This window comes from Macaca nemestrina, chromosome 14 (assembly GCF_043159975.1).
Source record: "Macaca nemestrina isolate mMacNem1 chromosome 14, mMacNem.hap1, whole genome shotgun sequence".
NCBI lineage: Eukaryota > Metazoa > Chordata > Mammalia > Primates > Cercopithecidae > Macaca > Macaca nemestrina.
The window spans coordinates 115,793,609-115,812,638 of record NC_092138.1 but is presented as its reverse complement, the minus strand read 5'-3'; the positions used below and the strand labels follow the sequence as shown (position 1 = coordinate 115,812,638).

Genomic DNA, 19,030 nt, shown 5'->3' with positions numbered 1-19,030 from the left:
ACCTTGTCCAGAAATAAGATCACTGCAGATGGAATGAAGGATCTGGAAATGAGAATATCCTAGATTAGGGCAGGCCCTAAATCCAACAAGTATCCTTGTGGGCCACGCAGAGGAGAGACACAGGGGGAAGAGAGAGGCCGTGTGAAGATGGAGGCAGAGGCTGCGGCAACACGGCCACAAGCCAAGGAGTGCCTGGAGCCACCTGGGGCTGGAAGTGGCGGGCAGGGCCCCCCGCTAGAGCCTTCAGAGGGAGCATGGCCCCGTCCACACCTCGATCTTGGAATTCTGGCCTCAGAGCTGGGAGAGCATAAATCTCTGCTGTTTTGCCACCAGGCTGTGACAATTGCTTGCAGCAGTCCCAGGAGATCATGCAGAGTGCAATGTCCCTGTCCCTTCCAGCAGCAAGAGGAGGTCTCCGCAAAGTGGGCAGAGCTGAAGACATGACAAGTGGCCTCTGCCCTTCACCCTCTGGTGTTCCACTGCCAGGGCCTGCCTCATCACTGCCAGGGTGGGGTCTGGGCTGCCACACAGGTGGCCTGAGACAGTGGAAGTGGCTCCTACAGAAAGTACCAGTAGTTGCTAAGGAGACAGCAGGGCTGGGTAGATGCAGGTCTTGGACCGAGGACCTAGACGGGTGACAGTGCCCTGTGTCAGTGCAGGTGCACCAGAGCCCCCCAGGGAGTTGCAGTGAGCCACAATGGCAGGCGCACTGGGCAGGCAGCAGCAGGGGCTTGGGCCAGGACTCGGGAGGGACAGGCACACACTGCCCCCGGGGAAGCCCTGGCAGAGGGACACCTGGCCCATCTACGCTGCCTGGCCAGTGAGGATGGAGGCGCAGAGACGACACAGCAGGGTGCCTGGGGCTGCCCGAGGTGGTCGAGTGCCCTGCCCTACCCAGGTGCACACATCACATCCATCTCATGTCCCAAGTCAGAGTTGGCCCAGCCAGCCCCGCAAACACGCCCCTCCGGGCGGCTTCCAAGGCGGGGAAAGCCCTCTCTTCCCGGACATCTCCCCACTCCTCTCACAGGGGAACACGGCTCATCAAGTGGAGGCTGAGCAGCAGGGCCCAGGAAAGTTCCGGCGAGGTGGGCTTTCCCAGCCCCGCGGCCCTTCCCCCACCAGGAGGAAAGGTCCTCAGCAGAGTCCCCTCGTGTCCCGGGAGCCGCCAGCCGCACACAGCTCAGCGCCTGGAAGTCGGCTCCCCTTCAGGGCTGCACTTTCCTCCCCGGGGGCTTCCCCGGCTGCCCAGTGACGGGCTGCGGGCTCTGGAGCCGCCCTAGACCCTAGCCTGAGTCCTACCTGCTGCATCCCACAGGCAGCCCAGGGAGCCCGCGAGCAGCAAGGTAGTTCTGGAAAGGTCCAGGGGCTCCAAGGGCCCCGGTCTGGGAAGTTACAGCAAACGTGGACCTGGGCCTCTAACAAAGCCCTTGCTCTCCCCTTCGAGGCCCTGACACTGAAGGGCCTGACGCCCTGGGGGACGTTCCCGCTCACAGCAATCCCAGGGTACCTCCGTGGATGGCTGAGAAAGGCCCCCTCAGCACAGGCCCCACTCCTGTCCCCGGGAGAGCAAAATTCCAGAAAGAACATGTCTGTGGAAAAGCCAGGCCCCTGGAAAAAGGGAATCAGGGATTAGGTAAACCGCTTGGTGTTTTTCAAAGGCTGAAATGAAGGCAGACAGACGGAGGAACCATTCGAGCTTGGAGCCGACGCCATCGCTTTCCCGCCAGCACCCAGGGGTTTTGCAGGGAGAGCTGGAGTTTATAGTCTGTTTGGCCTTGTTGCCCCTTGAAACCTTCAACAGCTTAAAAGCACATTTGGCTCCTGGCCCAGAACTCGCTGGCCAGCCGTCCCCCAGGGCAGTTCTCATCCCCTCCACCGCCCGCTCCTGGTCATAGCTCACCGGGGGAGGGGCCTTTCATGGCAGGCCTCAAGGCAGAGGCACCCCAGGCCCCCTCTTAGTCCCGCCTCCCAGCCTCCCCGACATGGATCACTTGGCCGGCTCAGGTCCCACAGATGAGGTGAGACTCTAGAGGGGAGCATGGAGCCCTCCAGATCAGCAGCCAGGCAGCCTCGTGCTGCCCATCCCAGGCTGGGGAAGGTGCTGGGACAGGGGCTTGGCAGGTCCAGGTCACCTGTCACACACAGGAGGGACACTCTTGGGCCCTCTGCCCTTGCTAACAGCTTACGCTGGCTCTTCCTGGAAGGTTCCAGAGTTTCACAGACCCCATAGGCCAGGGGACTCCAGGGTCCTCAGGGCCGGTGCAGGGAGGGCTATGAGAACAGAATGCCAGGCAGGGGCCCACGGTGCTGTCAGGCCAGCCTGAGTCCAGTCCCCTGCTAGGGCGAGCGTTCCAGGGCGCCTCCTGCTGGTGCCTGCACCTGCCATCACAGCAGACCCTCAGCAAGGTGTGGGTTCGCAGGCCCCTGTCCTCCTCCCCCAGCAGCGTCCCCCTGTGGAGCTGGCAAGAGACCCCCCTGGCATGGGCTCTGTCTCCTAGGATGGAGTGGGATGGCCAAGGATGGGGTTGGGCAGCAATGCCCTGAGTCCTCCTCCCACACCAGTGCTGGCCCCAGGGCACTGGCACATCCAGAAGGGACAAGACTTGGGATGAGAACTTTGCAGGACGATGTCCCAGGCAGCTCCCGCGTACTTGCCCTGGGAACAGGCAGCATGAGAGGAGCTTGGCCATCCCACCCCATCCTAGGAGACAGAGCCCATGCCGGGGGGTCTCCTGCCAGCTCCACAGGGGGACGCTGCTGGGGGAGGAGGACAGGGGCCTGCGAACCCACACCTTGCTGAGGGTCTGCTGTGATGGCAGGTGCAGGCACCAGCAGGAGGCGCCCTGGAGCACTCGCCCTAGCTGGGGCTGGCGGGACCCTAAGCCAGTTCTTTCACCCCAGGCTTCTCAGTGGCTCCATCCTCCTGAGGGCTCAGGGGCCTCATCTTTACGGCAGGACTCACAGCACCTAATTCATAAGGGGAGTCCAGAAAAGCTGAGAAAAGGGACAGCTCAGGACAGTGCCACTGTGGATGGCGGGCCACCTCTGGCCCATTGTCACGGGCAGATGACCACCGACAGTGGGCCAGAGAGTAGCTCTCACTGCCAAAGACCCAGGACAGGGTGGTTCCCCGCGGCCCTTGGAGGCACTCGCATCTAACACAGATTTGATCTCACCAACCCGAAATCCAACAGCGTTGGCCCTATTGTCCCATTTTACAGATGAGGACACGGGGCTCCAAGTCACCAGCAGGGAAGGAAGTCCAAGGCTGGGGGAACCTGCCAGCAGCACGCCCTCCATGCCCATCACTTCCTTCATGCGTGGTTCTGTGAGGGACGGCAGTGTCCCACTTGCCCTGCACGGCAAGGCTGCCCCGCTAGAACCAGACTCAGGGACTGGGAGGCAGTGAGGGGCTGGTCTACAGGCGTAGGGGTCTGCTGACATGGCCAAGGCCACACACTAAGGCCCCGCGTCTATACCCAGGGAGGCGGCGGGCACAGCACCAGCCGTTAGCACTGTTCTTGCACTGCGGGAGACACATGTGTCTTGGCCCTGAGGGTCTCTGTCTCCCTGTGTCCCTCAAGGGTGCATCACTTTGGACAAAGGGGGCCTCTGTGGAGCCACAGACACCCCAGGAAAAACCCCAGTCCCTGTTTAAATGAACTCTCTTAGAGAGTTAGTAAATCCCTGTTTGGTACCAATCTAAGCACAGAACAGACTGGCTTTGAATGAGCGAAAGTCGTCCTTCCAGGGGAAGATTGGGGCTGCTGGAGGAATATGTCTCAACAGTGCCAGCCCCTCGTTTTTAGAGCCTTCTAGAGCAGCCAAGTGGCTGAGATGGGAGGTGGTGTTACGTGGAGCCTGCTGGAAAGCAGAGATAAATCACTTTTACTTCAAAAGAAACAGAAATTCTCTTCCATGTGCAATGAGACAAAAGGTGGCTGGGACTCTGAGGCCAACTCACCGAACTTCCTCCTCACGCTGTTAAAGAAAAAGAAAAAGAAAAAGATGCTTGGGGCAGTTGAAGGCATCGCTGATCCTGCTGGACTTCATTAAGAGAGACAGGTCCAATTTTCCAACGTGAGCACAGCTAACAGCCAGGAAACTCTGGGGCTAGGAAAACACCTCCTCCAGACCATTAAAAACTTGTGGTCAATAAAAACCTCTCGTTCCTGGCAGCCACTCTGGCTCCAATCGAATTCCACGACAGGAAAAAATGGCTCACCCGAAACACAGGATTCGGAACCTATCTGTGACCTACTGTTTCGCCCAGAAGCCTGCCAGGCACCAGCTGCAGTGTGAGACCTGTACCGTTCCCGGGAAGAACAAGTCGGGGTAGGAAAACAGCCTCCTACATTCAAGAGGCATTTCCTTTTGAAAACTGCACGTTACTTTCATTCTTTGGTAATAAAGTAGGTAAACTATGGCATGTGTGCTGTCGGCCACTCATAGGCATTTTTCCTGGATTAATTCTCACGGTGTCACACACACACACACACACACACACACACACACAAATGCGGTGGGTACTATTATTGTCATTTTACAGATGGGGAAACTGAGTCTCAGAGCGGTTAGACAACTCACCCGAGATCTCACCACTGGGAAACAGTGGAGCCAGGATGCAAACCCAGTCCTGAACACGGATTTCTAGTGCTTTCCTGTGGTAAGGGACTCTTCACATACGTCTGCTTTTGGGAAAACAGCTTTTCCTGCTCAGTTAGAATATCAACGAAGCACTACTTGTTTTAGGATCCTAATTTTTTAAAGATAAAATAAAGCTCTTTCCTGAATCTTTACAGCAGAACACACTAGAAATTACAAAGATTTGACACAGCACAAAAAAGCGACTGCATGACAAACATTAAAACCCCGGGGCCCGGCGCGGTGGCTCAGGCCTGTAATCCCAGCACTTTGGGAGGCTGGGCACGGTGGCTCACGCCTGCAATCCCAGCACTATGGGGGCTGAGCGCGGTGGCTCAGGCCTATAATCCCAGCACTTTAGGGGCCAGGCGTAGTGGCTCACACCTGCAATCCCAGCACTATGGGGGCCGAGCGCGGTGGCTCAGGCCTATAATCCCAGCACTTTAGGGGCCAGGCGTGGTGGCTCACGCCTGCAATCCCAGCACTTTAGGGGCCGAGCGTGGTGGCTCAGGCCTGTAATCCCAGCACTTTGGGGGCCAGGTGCGGTGGCTCACGCCTGCAATCCCAGCACTATGGGGGCCGGGCGCGATGGCTCACACCTGCAATCCCAGCACTTTGGGAGGCTGAGGCGGGCGGATCACAAGGAGATCGAGACCATCCTGGCTAACACGATGAAACCCGTCTCTACTGAAAAACTAAACAATTAGCCAGGCATGGTGGTGGGCACCTGTAGTCCCAGCTACTTGGAAGTCTGAGGCAGGAGAATGGCGTGAACCCGGGAGGCAGAGCTTAAAGTGAGCCAAGATCACGCCACTGCATTCCAGCCTGGGTGACAGAATGAGACTCTGTCTTAAAAAAAAAAAAAAAAAAAACCCGAGGCAGGGCCTCGACCCACAGAACAATAGGCAGCGGTGGGGGCGGGTCTGGCAGGTGCCCAGGCCAAGCCCAGAACCTCCCCTGCGGCTCTGCAGGTAGCCTTACTGTGACCCATGTTTGACAAACGAGTCTTAAAGCTCATCAATGTCACCTGCTTTGCCTAGATCCTCCCACCAGCAAAAGGCAAAACCAGCACTCGATCCCAGCCTGTGTGACCCCAAGGCAGCTTTTAACCCCAGCTCCCCAGAATAGCCCAGAAGCTGCCTCCTGCCTGGCTGAGGACAGCTCCTGCGCCCGCAGTTCCTTCCAGGCATCTAGGCAGGTCTGGTCAGAAGCGTGCCCAGAGGGTGTGTCTCAATAACTTGCAAAATCTGGCTGTGCCAGCAGGACCCAAGCACCCGCCCTACTCTACCGAAGCCTCAGGCTACAGCTTCCTGGAAACTGACACAGAGCCAACTGCAGGTTCAGCAGAATCTTCACCACCTTCACACCTACTCCTGGCTTCTTCTAACAGGCCCATCTCGTTCCGCAGAAGGTGGCTGCTCTGATCATTCCTCTGCTGTCTGCACTGGGTCGTGGGGCTCTGTCCTGCCTTTCTGCTTGCCTTGACACTGGATTAATATCCAGAACAACTGCATTTGACGTTAAGCCAGGGCTTCCTGTAACAGAGGCAGTGTGCTGGTGTGTCACTGCATTCGACCTCATGGAACCTTTGCCACAGCTCGTGAAGCAGCCACATCTGCGATCCCGTTTTACAGATGGAAACGCTAAGACAGAGAAATAGCAGAGCAGCGTGCCCGAGGCCCAAACCCAACACTCGACAGAGCTGGGAGTCCAGCCCAGGTGGGCTTGCCCCGAGGCCAGCACTCTGCGGAATGTCCAGCTCACCGTGATACTACGCAGTCCCCAGTATGATTTTCTAGAAAGGTGAGACTTTCAGAATTGCCCTCTTCTCACACGCTCAAAGCCCCAGGGCCAGTTCAACTGTGCCCATCCCCACGAGCAGACATCACCACCTTTAACACAGAAATGAACTCAGTACGTGTGATGTCTCCTTCACGTGCCCTTGGCAGAGCACCAAGATTGATTCAACACGGTGTCTGCTTTGGTGACTCTGAGTCACCGAGAAGAAACATGGGCCTGGGGACCCCACCTCAGCCATGAAACAGGGGCAGCTGGGTGCAGAACCGATGTGTAGACACAGCCAGGAGCTCACGGCAGCGCTTGGGGATTTAAGGAGGAGACACTGCCCTTTGGTGTCCCATCTCTGCAGCCCTGGAGGAGGAAATCCCAGAGCCGGGATGGCCCTTGGAGACCATTTAAGCCAGTGGCTTTCAAACAGGTTTTAGCCACAGAGCCCTGGGTGCAAACTAAATCTTCTGCAAAACCCAACTTACATAAACCAAAAAAGAAGCCCAGTGAAGGAGTCCTGGCTGCTGCCTAACCCAAGCTGCAGGGACAACGGTCACTGCAGTGCCCTTGGGAAGTGCGGAGTCCAGGACCCTGTGCAGGCTGTCGCCCCAGCACCTCAGGAGGCAGGGCCCAGGCTCCCGGTGACTCCAAGGCCCCCACCCGGGGCAGCTGGGGATCACTGGTCACTTGCAGGGGCTCTCAACCTGTTTCTTGGCAGTGGAACAGAGCATTCTCATGCAGAACCCCAAACTATGAAGGGCTCCATGGGCTGAAGTGAGGGTCCCAGAGCCCACCCAGCTCAGGCCCCCACTCCCAAGCCTCTGAGGCATTCCCCAGGAAAGCAAGGTCCCTGGCTGGACACAGCTAGACTCTGGAGTGAGGCCAGCCTGAGTTGGGTCGGCACAGGTCTTACTGGTGCATCCACACAGTGGCCCAGCTCTGCCCTCCAAGCTCACCCAGAGGACGGCTCCCCCTGTCCCAGGATGGCCCCGGATACAGAGGGCAGGAGTCTCCATGTTTCCAGGAGCCTCAGCACGAGACTGGACAAAGCCCCTGTCCTTTCCAAGCCAGCACTCAGGACACACATACTGGGCCCTTGGGACAAGGGCGGCCACTGTCATCCCCACACAGCCTACAGGCGACAGCAGCTCTGGCCCCTCCATTTGCGAAAGCTACAGACATCCCTTAGGACAACAGCAGAGGCTCCTGAGCAACAGAGACAGTGACCACAGCGGACCACCGGCTAGTCCCTGCCCGAGGAGCCCTCTCCAGCAGCAGTAACAGTGGCTCCATACGAGGAGTGCCCTGGGTGGGCACGGGCGGTGGTCTGCCCTCCTGCTCACCTCAAACACCTCCTCATCCAGGATCCGGGTGCCAAACACGATGATGCCGTTGACGTCTATCATGGGGTGGTCACTGCGGTCGAGGAATTTGGTGGTCTTCTTTTTACAGTCGAGGACCAAGGTGACATTTTTCTTGTGGACGCTGAGAGCAATTCTGTGCCACCTGCAGAGAAACAGACGGTGAGGACAGGGCTTGGATCACAGACGCCAGCTCAAGCGATTTTGCGGCAAATTCCTCGAGACACAGGGAGAAGGCCCACTTCCTGCACGAACGTGGTGGGGTGGAGCGGATCAAGGCCCGGCCTCTGGAATCGGACAAGTTAGGGCAACCCCACGTGCCATGAGATCTACTCATTCCCCAGAATCCTCGTCCCTCAGACAAAGACAGCTGTCTGAACCCTGGAAGCCCATCCAGGAGCCCAAGTGAAAGGGGAAAGGGGGAGCGTGCAGCACTCGGCACGGGGTTGGGAGCGGGGAGCGGGGTCCCTGCGGCACGGTCACAGCCATCGGGAGAAGGGCAGGACGGCGGCCGTTGCATTTTGCTGTGTGCATGAGAGCACTCGTCATGTGCCCTCTGAACCCCAATGGCAAACCGCAGGCAGCCAGAGAAGACTGGGTGTGAACGCGAAATGGTGGAATGAGGACCGGGCGCGGTGGCTCAAGCTTGTAATCCCAGCACTTTGGGAGGCCGAGACGGGCAAATCACGAGGTCAGGAGATTGAGACCATCCTGGCTAACACGGTGAAACCCCGTCTCTACTAAAAAATACAAAAAACTAGCCGGGCGAGGTGGCGGGCGCCTGTAGTCCCAGCTACTCGGGAGGCTGAGGCTGAGGCGAGGCGGAGCTTGCAGTGAGCTGAGATCCGGCCACTGCACCTCAGCCTGGGCGACACAGTGAGACTCCGTCTCAAAAAAAAAAAAAAAAAAAGGGAAATGGTGGAATGAGGGGATCTGTCTGAAAGTCTTCGCGAAGAATTCAGATATCATGTACTGAAGGCCTTCCGATGCATGACCTCACACGTGCTGACCACGAAAGAGGCGACTGACAACCCCTGGTGCTGAGGTCCGCACCCAACAGAGCGCCCTGGCACAACCCGCCTTTCCTCATGCTCACTCCCACTCCTAACACATCTGTGTCCTTGCAGGATACCTTAAATCCTTTCTGGAAAAGGTTGGGTATAACCTCACAATTTCCTGTGTCCCTTCTGACACAAACAGGCTGGAATTTCACGTGCTTTAGTGCACTTTACAAAGGGGCAATGGAGGGCCAGGAAGGAGAAGTGACTCCACAAAGCCACAGACGATGAATCAAGACCATAACCCAGGTTTTAGGACTCCAAGCCCAGCGCCTTCTCCTCTGCTGTGGCGTCTGTGGGAGTCTCGGTACCGGCTGCTGCACGTCCCCTAGTGTGCCCTACATCTGGTCAGTGGTATGAGCTGGCCTGATTCCCACTCCGGCAGGAGAACAGCTGCCCAGAAGTGCCCACTTACTTGCCATCTGACAGGTTGATGCCCCGGAAGAGGGGGTAGTCTTCCGGGCCAGGCTTCCCCGTGTGGTCCTCGTAGAGGAAGACGGGAGAGCGGCCCAGCTCCAGCCCAATCTGCTGGATACCCTGCTCGTTGTAGATGGAGACCAGGAAGGCCTGGCTGCCTTTCTTGGCTTTCACAGTTGTTAGGATGGAGAAGTCCTCGGGAAATGCAGACGCTGGAACAGAGCACAGAGATGAGAAGGCAGTCGGGGAGCCCCCCCAACCACGCCCAGCCATGGCTCTCTGCAAACAAGCCAGCCCGGGGCCCTGGGAAGCTGTGCTGCCCATGGTAGGGCACTGTCATCTGATGCACATCTGCCCCTTGATCAAACTGTTCCTGCAGCCCTTCCCTGCTCCCACTTGGCCAAGCCTGCCCCCTTCAAGACTCAGTGCAAATGCAAACTCCTCCATGAAACATGGCCAGTCCTTCCAGCTAGGAGCCCTCAACACCCTGTCCTCAGCTCCTACGCCTCAACCCATCTGTGTGTCGACCCTCAGGAGAACCTCTTGGGCTGTGAGCTGCCTCTGGGCGGAGGCTGCTTCTCAGGCATCTTTGTACACTCCATGGGGTCTCACCACTCAGCATGCAAGGAAGGGAGGGAGGGAGATGGAGGGAGGAAGCAGAGAGAGGAAGGGAGAAGGGAAGCACCAGCCTCAGACTGCCACTAGAATTGTACTTTGTGACCTTTCCTGGTTGATATGCAAAACAGAGAAAACGTGGAAATTAATCAAAAGAATTGAATCCAAATTTAAAATTAGAAAAAAAAAAATCCTTAGTATATTAACAGGAGAAATTACGTCTTACAACACCCGCCAGAAGCAATCTGAGGTCATTAAAAGGCAGACCCAGGCTGGCCCGGCCACGAGCACCTAAGCCCACCCCACATGTCTGCCCCTCATCCGTGGGCATGACCGGAAGCCCTGGCCCCTCCTGTCCATCGATCCTGGTGGCGAAGGTGGCGATGCTCACCCTGGACCACCTGCAGTTCTGCCAAAAGCCCGGGGATGAGGGAGGGCCTGTGGCTAATTGATGCCGCTGGACCAGCCAAAAGTGCTGGGCCTAAGGCTGTGGGCTCCTCAGAACCAGCCAGAAGGAGCATCCCAGCAGGGTGTCACAGGGACGTGCCAAGGAAGGGACCCATGACCTCCTGCTGGAACGGCTCCACAAGCAGCACCGCTACGGAGGGCTGGGATCTGGTGAGGGGACTTGAGCCATCGGGAATCCATTATCAGACCCACTCCTTCTTTAGAAGTGCGGACAAAGGTTAACCAGGTGGCCCAGAGGCCCCTGACCCCATGGGGCGGCAGAGTCTGGATCTGCGGCAGCGGCGCCTGCACGGCGGCTATCTGTGAGCACCCTCTGCTGGCGAAATCATGGCAAGGCAGGCAGCAGCCTCACCGCCTCTGCCCCTGGCCACTCCAGCACAGCTGCAGGGGCCACACTGTGGGGAAGGGGATGCTGAAGGCCCCCTCGTCCCACAGCATCCTGAGGCTTCCCAGCGGGAGGAGAATGCACCGCCAGTCGCAGCCTCTGCATCCTCTGTAAGGTGCTGCAGGGAGATCTCCCGAGGGTCCGAGGAGACCCTCCAAAGCCCCCACAGGCCAACCCAGAGCCTGTGTAAGCGCTGGAAGCTGCCACAGCAGCAGGCTCATCCTGCAGGTCACGAATCTCTCACTAAGGCGCTGACAGGGAACGGCAGGGAACAGCTGTGGCCAGGCACCCTGTGTTGGCCAGCTCCAAGTCATGACTCAGCTGTTCCCACAGGAGACTGGGCCCCAGGTGGGCCTGGCGAAGGCCCCTGCCCCCAAAGCTGGGGACAGCCCCAGGTGGGGGTGATGACAGTCACTGTGGTCATCTGGGAAAGGCAGGTTTCACGGAAGAACTGGCTTAGGACTCCCACGTCTAGACACAAGCCATCAGCTTTGTTTTTTGTTTTTTATGGGGGTTTTTTTGAAATAGAGTCTCATTCTGTCGCCCAGGTTGGAGTGCAGTGGTGAGATCTTAGCTCGCTGCAACGTCCACCTCCAAGGTTCAGGCAGTTCTCCTGCCTCAGCCTCCCAAGTAGCTGGGACTATAGGTCCATGCCACCACACCTGGTTAATTTTCGTATTTTTTGTAAAGATGAGGTTTCACCATGTTGGTCAGGCTGGTATCGAACTCCTGACCTCAGGTGATCCGTCCACCTCGGCCTCCCAAATCGCTGGGATTATGGCTTTGCATCATCCCTCCATATGTGGGCATGTGGGCGCGGGACCCTGGAGATGGTGGCCTTAGCTGGTTCCACCTATGTCGAGGGAGTGGGACCTGCCATGCCCACCCACAATGGGGGCCCCAGATGGCAAGGCTGCCAGCAGGACCACAGTGGCATGGGGCACTGAGGGCCAGGTGGGATCTCACCTGAAGCACCCAGGGCAGATGGCACAATCACCATCTGAGTCCACTCCCTCACTCTCATGACAAAGGGTCACATCCCTACCCCATCGCCACCTTGTGTGCCAGAGTCATTCTTCCGTCTTAAAAGATCAAAGAATGAGTTGAGCACGCTCATCTCTCCGGCACGAGGCACCGCAAGGCCCATGAACCCCCATCTCCTGCAGCTCATTAAAATGCCGTTTCTCAAGTTTTGAAATCTCTATGGTAACAAATTTTCTCAGCTCAGATAAAACTCGAAAGGATAAATTATGTTGAACATTAATCTCTCTCCTGGCAAAATAACAATGGATTCATTGTCACTGCGAGATGGCCCATTCGAGTCATGACATGAGCTGGGATGCTGACACTTTATAATCTACGCTGTCCGGGCACTCTGGGAGGAGGGAGTCAGCTGTCGAACACTTCATGTTTCATTTCTCCAAGAAAAGTCACAGTTGAGGGGCGTGGGCTCCGGACTTCCGTCTCGTTCTGTCGCCCAGGCTGGAGTGCAGTGGCGCAATCTCAGCTCACTGCAAGCTCCGCCTCCTGGGTCCAAGCGATTCTTCTGCCTCAGCCTTCCGAGTAGCTGGGACTACAGGTGCCCACCACCACGCCGGGCTAATTATTTGTGTATTTTTTAGTAGAGACGGAGTTTCACCATGTTAGTCAGGATGGTCTCTATCTCCTGACCTCGTGATCCGCCTGCCTCGGCCTCCCAAAGTGCTGGGATTACAGGTGTGAGCCACTGCGCCCAGCCAGAGCTTTTCATTTTTACTTCTGCTGAAGTCCAAAGGCACTAGAGCATTTTTGGTATGCAGTAGGAGTACAATAAATGCATTTGTGTTGAAACGGTGTCACACTGAGCCGACAGTTACTAAGCACACTGACTGCTCACTACAGTGGATCCTGTGATCAATAAACGGTGACCGGTCCCCTAATAAACAGTGATTGGTGCCAGGCTCTGGGGTGACACAGTCGATGGACATATATGGCCCCTGACCTCAGAAAGTGATACTCCCATGATACAAACAGAAATCATCAAACCAGTTAGTTAAATAATTGCAGGCTGGGTGAGGTGGCTCACACCTGTAATCCCTGCACTTTGGGAGGCCGAGGCCGGAGGATCACTTGAGGTCAGGAGTTCCACACCAGCCTGGCCAACATGGTGAATCCCCGTCTCTGCCAAAAATATAAAAACATTAGCCAGGTGTGGTGGCATGCACCTGTAATCCCAACTACTGGGAGGCAGAGGTTGCAGTGAGCCAAGATCACACCACTGCACTCCAGCCTGGGTGACAGAGTGAGACTTTGTCTCAATAATAATTGCAAATAATGCAGGAGGCAGTGGGGCAGGGGGGCAGAAAGAGGCCAGAGGATAGGAAATGAATGTGGGGTGTGGCTAACTTTGGAAAGGGGGCCAGGAACCTGGGGGGCGGGTGAGGTTTCAGCTGGACCCTGGCAGCCCAGGAGGGGCCGGGCTGAGGGGAGCATGGCAGGCCCAGGGTAGAGGCCCAGGATCCAGCGGTACCAAGGCAGCCCTGCAGAAGGAACTTCCCAAGCCATCCTCGGTCCTGACCGGAAGGGCTCTCAGTCCCAGACTGGGGTGGGACAGGTGAGGGGCCCTAGAGAGGAAGCTGTCATCTGGCAGCCCCTACAGGGAGAACTTAGTTCTGGAACCTGCTGGCCTGGACCCAAACTTACTACATTTGTCATGGCCAGAAGTGAGGTTCATATTCCCTGGGCTGGACCAACCCATGGGGTCGAAGATGGAGTGAGAAAGAGACAGTCTCCAGTCTCAAGGGGAGGCCTGTGCACGTACCCAGGTGGGAACCCCACATCTTACTTCATGGGAGCCTCTCGTCTCAGCCATGAGGGACCCTCCATCCTGCCCTACGGGGGTGCAGGGGAGTGGGGAGCGTCTGCTCAGTGAGTAGAGGGTCTGCAAAGCCCCCAGGCTGAGGACAGTACCCTCCTACTGCTGCCTCCATCTTCCCCTCACATCAGCCTGCCCCTGCAGCCGGCACCCTGTCCTCAGCCATCCCTGTGACCCTCGTCCAGCACTCAGCACAGTCCTACGGAGGGTCCTGGGGCCCGGCGCGACTGGCTGCTCCCTCGCTTTCTGGCAGGAGGGTACTGGCGGGGGCAGCGAGGAGCAGCAGGACATTCTGCCCGAGGGAGGCTGATTCTGGAGCCCAGGCCCTGGGGTACAGGAGAGCCACAGGTGAGGACAGGGTGTCAGCCAAGGGGCAGGGGAGTGTGGACAGAGCCATGGCCTCCACCCAACCCTGCCTGGGGCCCTGAGTAGGAGGCAAGTCTCAGAGGCCTGGGCAGAGGAGGCGTATGGAGGAAAAGGCACCTACAAAGGACAGAATGGAGAGGACCCCACCCACAGCACCAGAGCCGAGGAGGAAGCTGCGTGCTGATCCGGGAAGTGGGCTCAGGTGGGGCTGGTCCCTGAGTCAGGTGACCATGGGGGACACTGCCTCGCCTGGTCATCCTCAGAGGGGACAGCTCAGATCTGGATCATTACAAACAAGTAGTGCCGGGTCAACAAGGCAGGGAGCGCCCAATCCCGGGCTCCCAGTGGGGATGTGGATCCCAGAGCTCAGGCCACCCGGTAAGGAAGCCAGGCCCGCTGCCTTCAGGGTCTCAGGCCACCTTACCGTGAGGCAACGTCTGCACTGCAGACATGGGGGGCCGAGGCCTGGGACCCCACAGGGAAGGAAGGAAGTCCCAACCCTCCCCGCTTCGCTGGCAGCCCCCGCGCCACAGTCCTGGGCTTCAGTCCCTGCAGCCTCATCTCCCTGGTGCCAGGATACCCCAGCACCCACGATCAGTCAGAAACTGTGGCTCGGGGTGGAGCTCCCTGGTCTGACAGATCCCAGAACCCAGACTGCTGGGTCTGAGCAAGACTAGAAAACCCTCTTCGAATAAGGGGGGAATTCTAGCCTCTGTCCTGCCCCCAAGTGCAGAAAATGCTAACAGGCTTCTTCGCCTGCACAGAAGGGAGGGCGGTGCCCCTGAGGAGGGCGGCCTAGGGAACCTCGCTCTCCCAGGCCAGAGGAGGCCGGGCTCTCTCTGTTCTGTTCATGGCTATGTCTCCCTGGCACCCAGATCACTCTGCCAGTTCGTGCCCAGTGTGGGATACAGGACCAGCTGGTGCCAAAGTGGGTGGAGGGCAGAGGTCGACGCCTGTGCAGCCTGGGTGGGGAGCGGCACTGTACCCAGTGGAGGCTCCCAGTCACCTGCTCATCTCAGCCTCCAAACCCCCACCCCCGTGATCCAGGGGCCACTTGGCTGCTGGGTTGCTGAGAGGTGTGTGGGCTCTTCAGGGAATGTGGGGAGCCAGCTCAGGGATTTTGTCAGGGGATTGGATGCCAGGGAAACAGCTGCCTGGATGTGGGCTCCCCCTCTCGCCAAGAGATACTTGCAGATACTGTTTTTGCTCCACTCAGTTCCCCACAGCCCAGGCCTTGCCGTGGCCACCTGTGCTGCACCATCTCTTCTTCGTCTGCAGCTGCCAGGCAGGTCAGGTCTCTAGAATCCCGCAGATGCTGCTGCTCCCTGAGACAGGGCACGGTGCAGCTCCGGCTCCCCTAGCACTTAGGCTGACCCACACGAGTGGCTGACGTGAGGCCATGTCGGTCCCGAGCAAACAGCCCTTTCCTATGTGTGACCCCTACACGCTGAGTGAGCACTTCTCAAACAGGAAACCTGAAGTGAGCTTCTGAGTCCCTCCACTGAGGGGCCCACAGGCCAACGGGGGTGGAGGGAGTCAGAGCAACAGAGGACAGGTAGCGAGTTTGCTCTGAGAGCCGGGCGGAAGGGGGAGGTGGGCTACAGCGTCAGATCAAAGGAAATGCCGTCCTGTGACACTGGTCTCCAACAGTGTCCCTTGAATGGCTTTCCCAACCCAACACTTGGGGACCTGCAGAAGGGACTCCATAGACATCCCTGCTTAAATACTTCCCAAGCAACCTCCAGCTTCATCTGCCATGAATGGGGCAACTGGCTTATATGGACCCACTCTACTCTCTAAGCTAATTCACAGAAGGCCGTGGAAGAGGAAGGGCAGCACTCTGGAAAACTTGGAAAAAACATGGACTTAAAAAGACATCCCACATACTACTCAGAAATTTACCCTAGATTATGTGTTGTTTGTTTTGTTTGTTTTGTTTGAGACAGTCTCACTCACTCCGCTGCCCAGGCTGGAGTGCAATGGCGCGATCTCGGTCCACTGCTTCACTGTGTCACGATAACCTCACTCACCTAGCATCTGGTAAAAAGCCTGAAACAGACATGGAAACCAATAGATCTGTAGATAAGAGCCCTGCTCAGGGACAGGGGTCCCTGCTGAGAGGGAAGCACAGAGAGCCTGCTATGCAGAAACTGCTGGAAGGCCAAGCCATTTCTTTCTTTTCTCTTTTTTTTTTTTTTTTTTTTTTGGACATAGTCTCACTCTCACTCGGGCTGGAGTGCATTGGAGCCATCTCGGCTCACTGCAACCTCCGCCTCCTAGGTTCAAGCGATTCTTCTGCCTCAGCCTCCCGAGTAGCTGGGATTACAGGCGTGCACCACCACGCCTGGCTAATTTTTGTATTTTTAGTAGAGAAGGGGTTTTGCTATGTTGGCCAGGCTGGTCTCAAACTCCTGACCTTAAGTGATCCACCTGCCTCAGCCTCCCAAAGTGCTGGGATTACAGGGTGAGCCACCACGCCCGGCTGATTGTAGATTATTTATCCAATAATTAGCCTGTATTCCTGAGATACTATAATATTTCTGGCCACAGGATAATCCAGCAGAGAAGGACGAAGTCCAGTGAGTGTGTGGTGCCAGTGTCCCAGAATTGGGTGACACAGATAAGATTAAACACAGTGGCTGAGCCAGGCATGGTGGCTCACCCTGTAATCCCAGCACTTTGGGAGGCTGAGGCAGGTGGATCATTTGAGGTCAGGAGTTCCAGACGAGCTTGACTTACATACAAAAATTAGCCGGGCATGGTGGCAGGCGCCTGTAATCCCAGCTACTTGTGAGGCTGAGGCAGGAGAATGGCTTGAACCTAGGAGGCAGAGGTTGCAGTGAGCCGAGATCGCGCTGCTACACTCCAGCCTGGGCGACACAGCGAGACTCCCTCTCAAAAAAAAAAAACAAAAAAAAAAACAAAAACACTGGCTGAAGATCCTTGGAAAGCAGGAGTGCTTACTTCCCCAGTGTGCCCCTCAGCCTATCACACACCCAGAGTCCACGGGGTCCTTGGCAATCAGCTCCCTAAGCCCTTCCCTGGACCAGCCCTCCCAGGCTCTCTAGGTTACGAATTCTAAACCTGGGGTCATGGGGCAGAAAAGGGTGCAAATTCTGGGCCAAGATGCAGGTGAGCATTCCGTGACTAATTCCAAAAGAGATGTTCTCCCAAAAGCTTAGGAACGCTCCTCCAGCGGCCAGGAGAAACGAAACCGCTGTGGTCCTTCGTGAGGACAGGCTGTCCGTGCCAATGAGTTCCACACGCTTAAGGCTGGGGATCCACAGCCCAGGGCCACTCGGGCACCCAAAGGTGGGCTGTTTAAGAGAATGTGGTCAGCCAGGGGTCCCAGGCCACCTCGCCTCACCTCCACCGAGCTGCAAGGCAGGGACTCGGCGCCTCAGAGGTATTTCTTGAAATACCTCGTTCTCAAAGATATTCTTGAAAAGAACCGCCCAACTTCTCTCAGAGACAAGCTCTTCAAAGTCACATGGATGTAAAGGAGGGCTGGGCAAGGGCTGGGGATGAGCGCACAGAGAGTAAGTCTGTGGAAGCAGAAACGGCCCCTCAAAAGAGGGTGTCCTTCAGGGGCCCCGCAGAGACAGGATCATCAGAAACCCCATGGCGCGTTCACAGATCGCCCTGATGGTGGGTTCAATGCCGGACTCACCTCCAGGTCCACCAAAAAGACGCTGCGCTGTCTTCTAATAATTACAGAGCTTCTCACAGAGTGAATTCACCTACCCTACATGCCCCGTCCCTGTCTTATCTGAATCAGAAAGAGGAGCTCATTTTAGTCCAGGCCATGAGCACCCAGCTCGGGCAAGGCGATGAGGTTCTCCATCAACAGCTCATTAATCACGTCCAGATAAACCCAGAGGGTTTAATTAACTGTGACAGGTGCCACCCCACGACTGGGTGACAGGGACAACTTGAATGCTGCATCTTGGAGCTAATGCTGCTTAGAGCTGATGCTGCTTCTCGCTCCGGGTATGTAATTAAAAGCAGAGACCCAGCGTTTGGCAGTTGATTCTCATTAAAAGCCTCGCGTGCTCTTGCTAAGAGTCACGACGTTTGATTCATCGTCTCTTAATGTCACTGCCCCAGTTAAGCTTTGTCTGGAAGTGCTTCCTTTCCCACGACCCCGAGGTTTCTCTCGACTCATCCCTCAGGACCCACCCAACTGCTTCTGCGCTTGGAGTCCTGGCGGCCCAGCTACCACCGGAGACACGGCTGATAGAAGGTCAAGGGCACTGGGTCACACCCACCCACCCACATCCAGCAGAGAAGGACAGGGACAAAGCCCAGTTCAGTCCAGAAGGACAAAGTCCCACCGTTGCAACCGCGTTTTCACGACAGTGAAACAAAACCGGGCTCGTGGAAGGGGCTTCCTGGACAACTGAGCCTGTGTCCGCCACCACACAGGCTTGAGCGCTGCTCCCGGCTGGAGGCCAGAGGGCCAACGGGACCCGCCACCCCAAACAGAAGGGTGCGGCACTTACCAGGGTACAACTGCTTGGTGGGTGCGCTGAGCTGCGCGTCTTTGGTGACTCTGTAAGCGACATCCGGGCCTTTGGAAGATCGCCGCGTGGCGCAAAAGCCTGTTGTCTTTGTTATTCCATCGGGCAAGTTGTGAAAATCTAGAACCTTCAGGAGATCTGCTGGCTGAGCTGAAATGACAGAGGAGGACCGGGGTTAGCCTCGGAGAGGAAAGGAGCGCCTGGGAGCACCCGGAGGCTGGGATGACGTGAAGCACCCCCACCCCCCACCACTGTGAATCCCAGGCACTCGGAAGAGCCCCAGGACGGGCTCAGAGCAGCGTGCTGGGAGAGGCAGGGCGCCACGCTGTGGAGGAGGGTCCCATCCCGGTCCCCACCAGCAGTCACACACCAGGGGCAGACCCAGGCTTGCCCAGCTCTGATGACGCCCGCTTTCCTCATTGTGCTCTCATGGCTCCTGAGGCTGGCAGGGGCCATACACCCAGCCTCCCAGACACTTCTTCTCATTGGCCACGTAAGGACAGCAGCCCGGGCCGATGCTGGAAGGCCGCAGAAGGCCCACTGCGGAGCTA

The 19,030-nt window shown here is 57.2% G+C and overlaps 1 protein-coding gene across 2 annotated transcripts in view; it reads right to left on the bottom strand.

Moving 5' to 3' along the window:
* Positions 1-19,030, bottom strand: part of LOC105471887 (collagen type V alpha 1 chain) — a 208,003-nt gene that overhangs the window by 140,230 nt on the left and 48,743 nt on the right. For both annotated transcript variants that reach the window (XM_011724690.3, XM_011724688.3), the window contains exons 2-4: positions 18,462-18,629; positions 9,270-9,483; positions 7,779-7,941 (exon numbers count right to left, since the gene is read on the bottom strand). In XM_011724690.3, the coding sequence (XP_011722992.2) occupies positions 7,779-7,941; positions 9,270-9,483; positions 18,462-18,629 (545 nt within the window). The remainder of the gene's footprint in view (positions 1-7,778; positions 7,942-9,269; positions 9,484-18,461; positions 18,630-19,030) is intronic.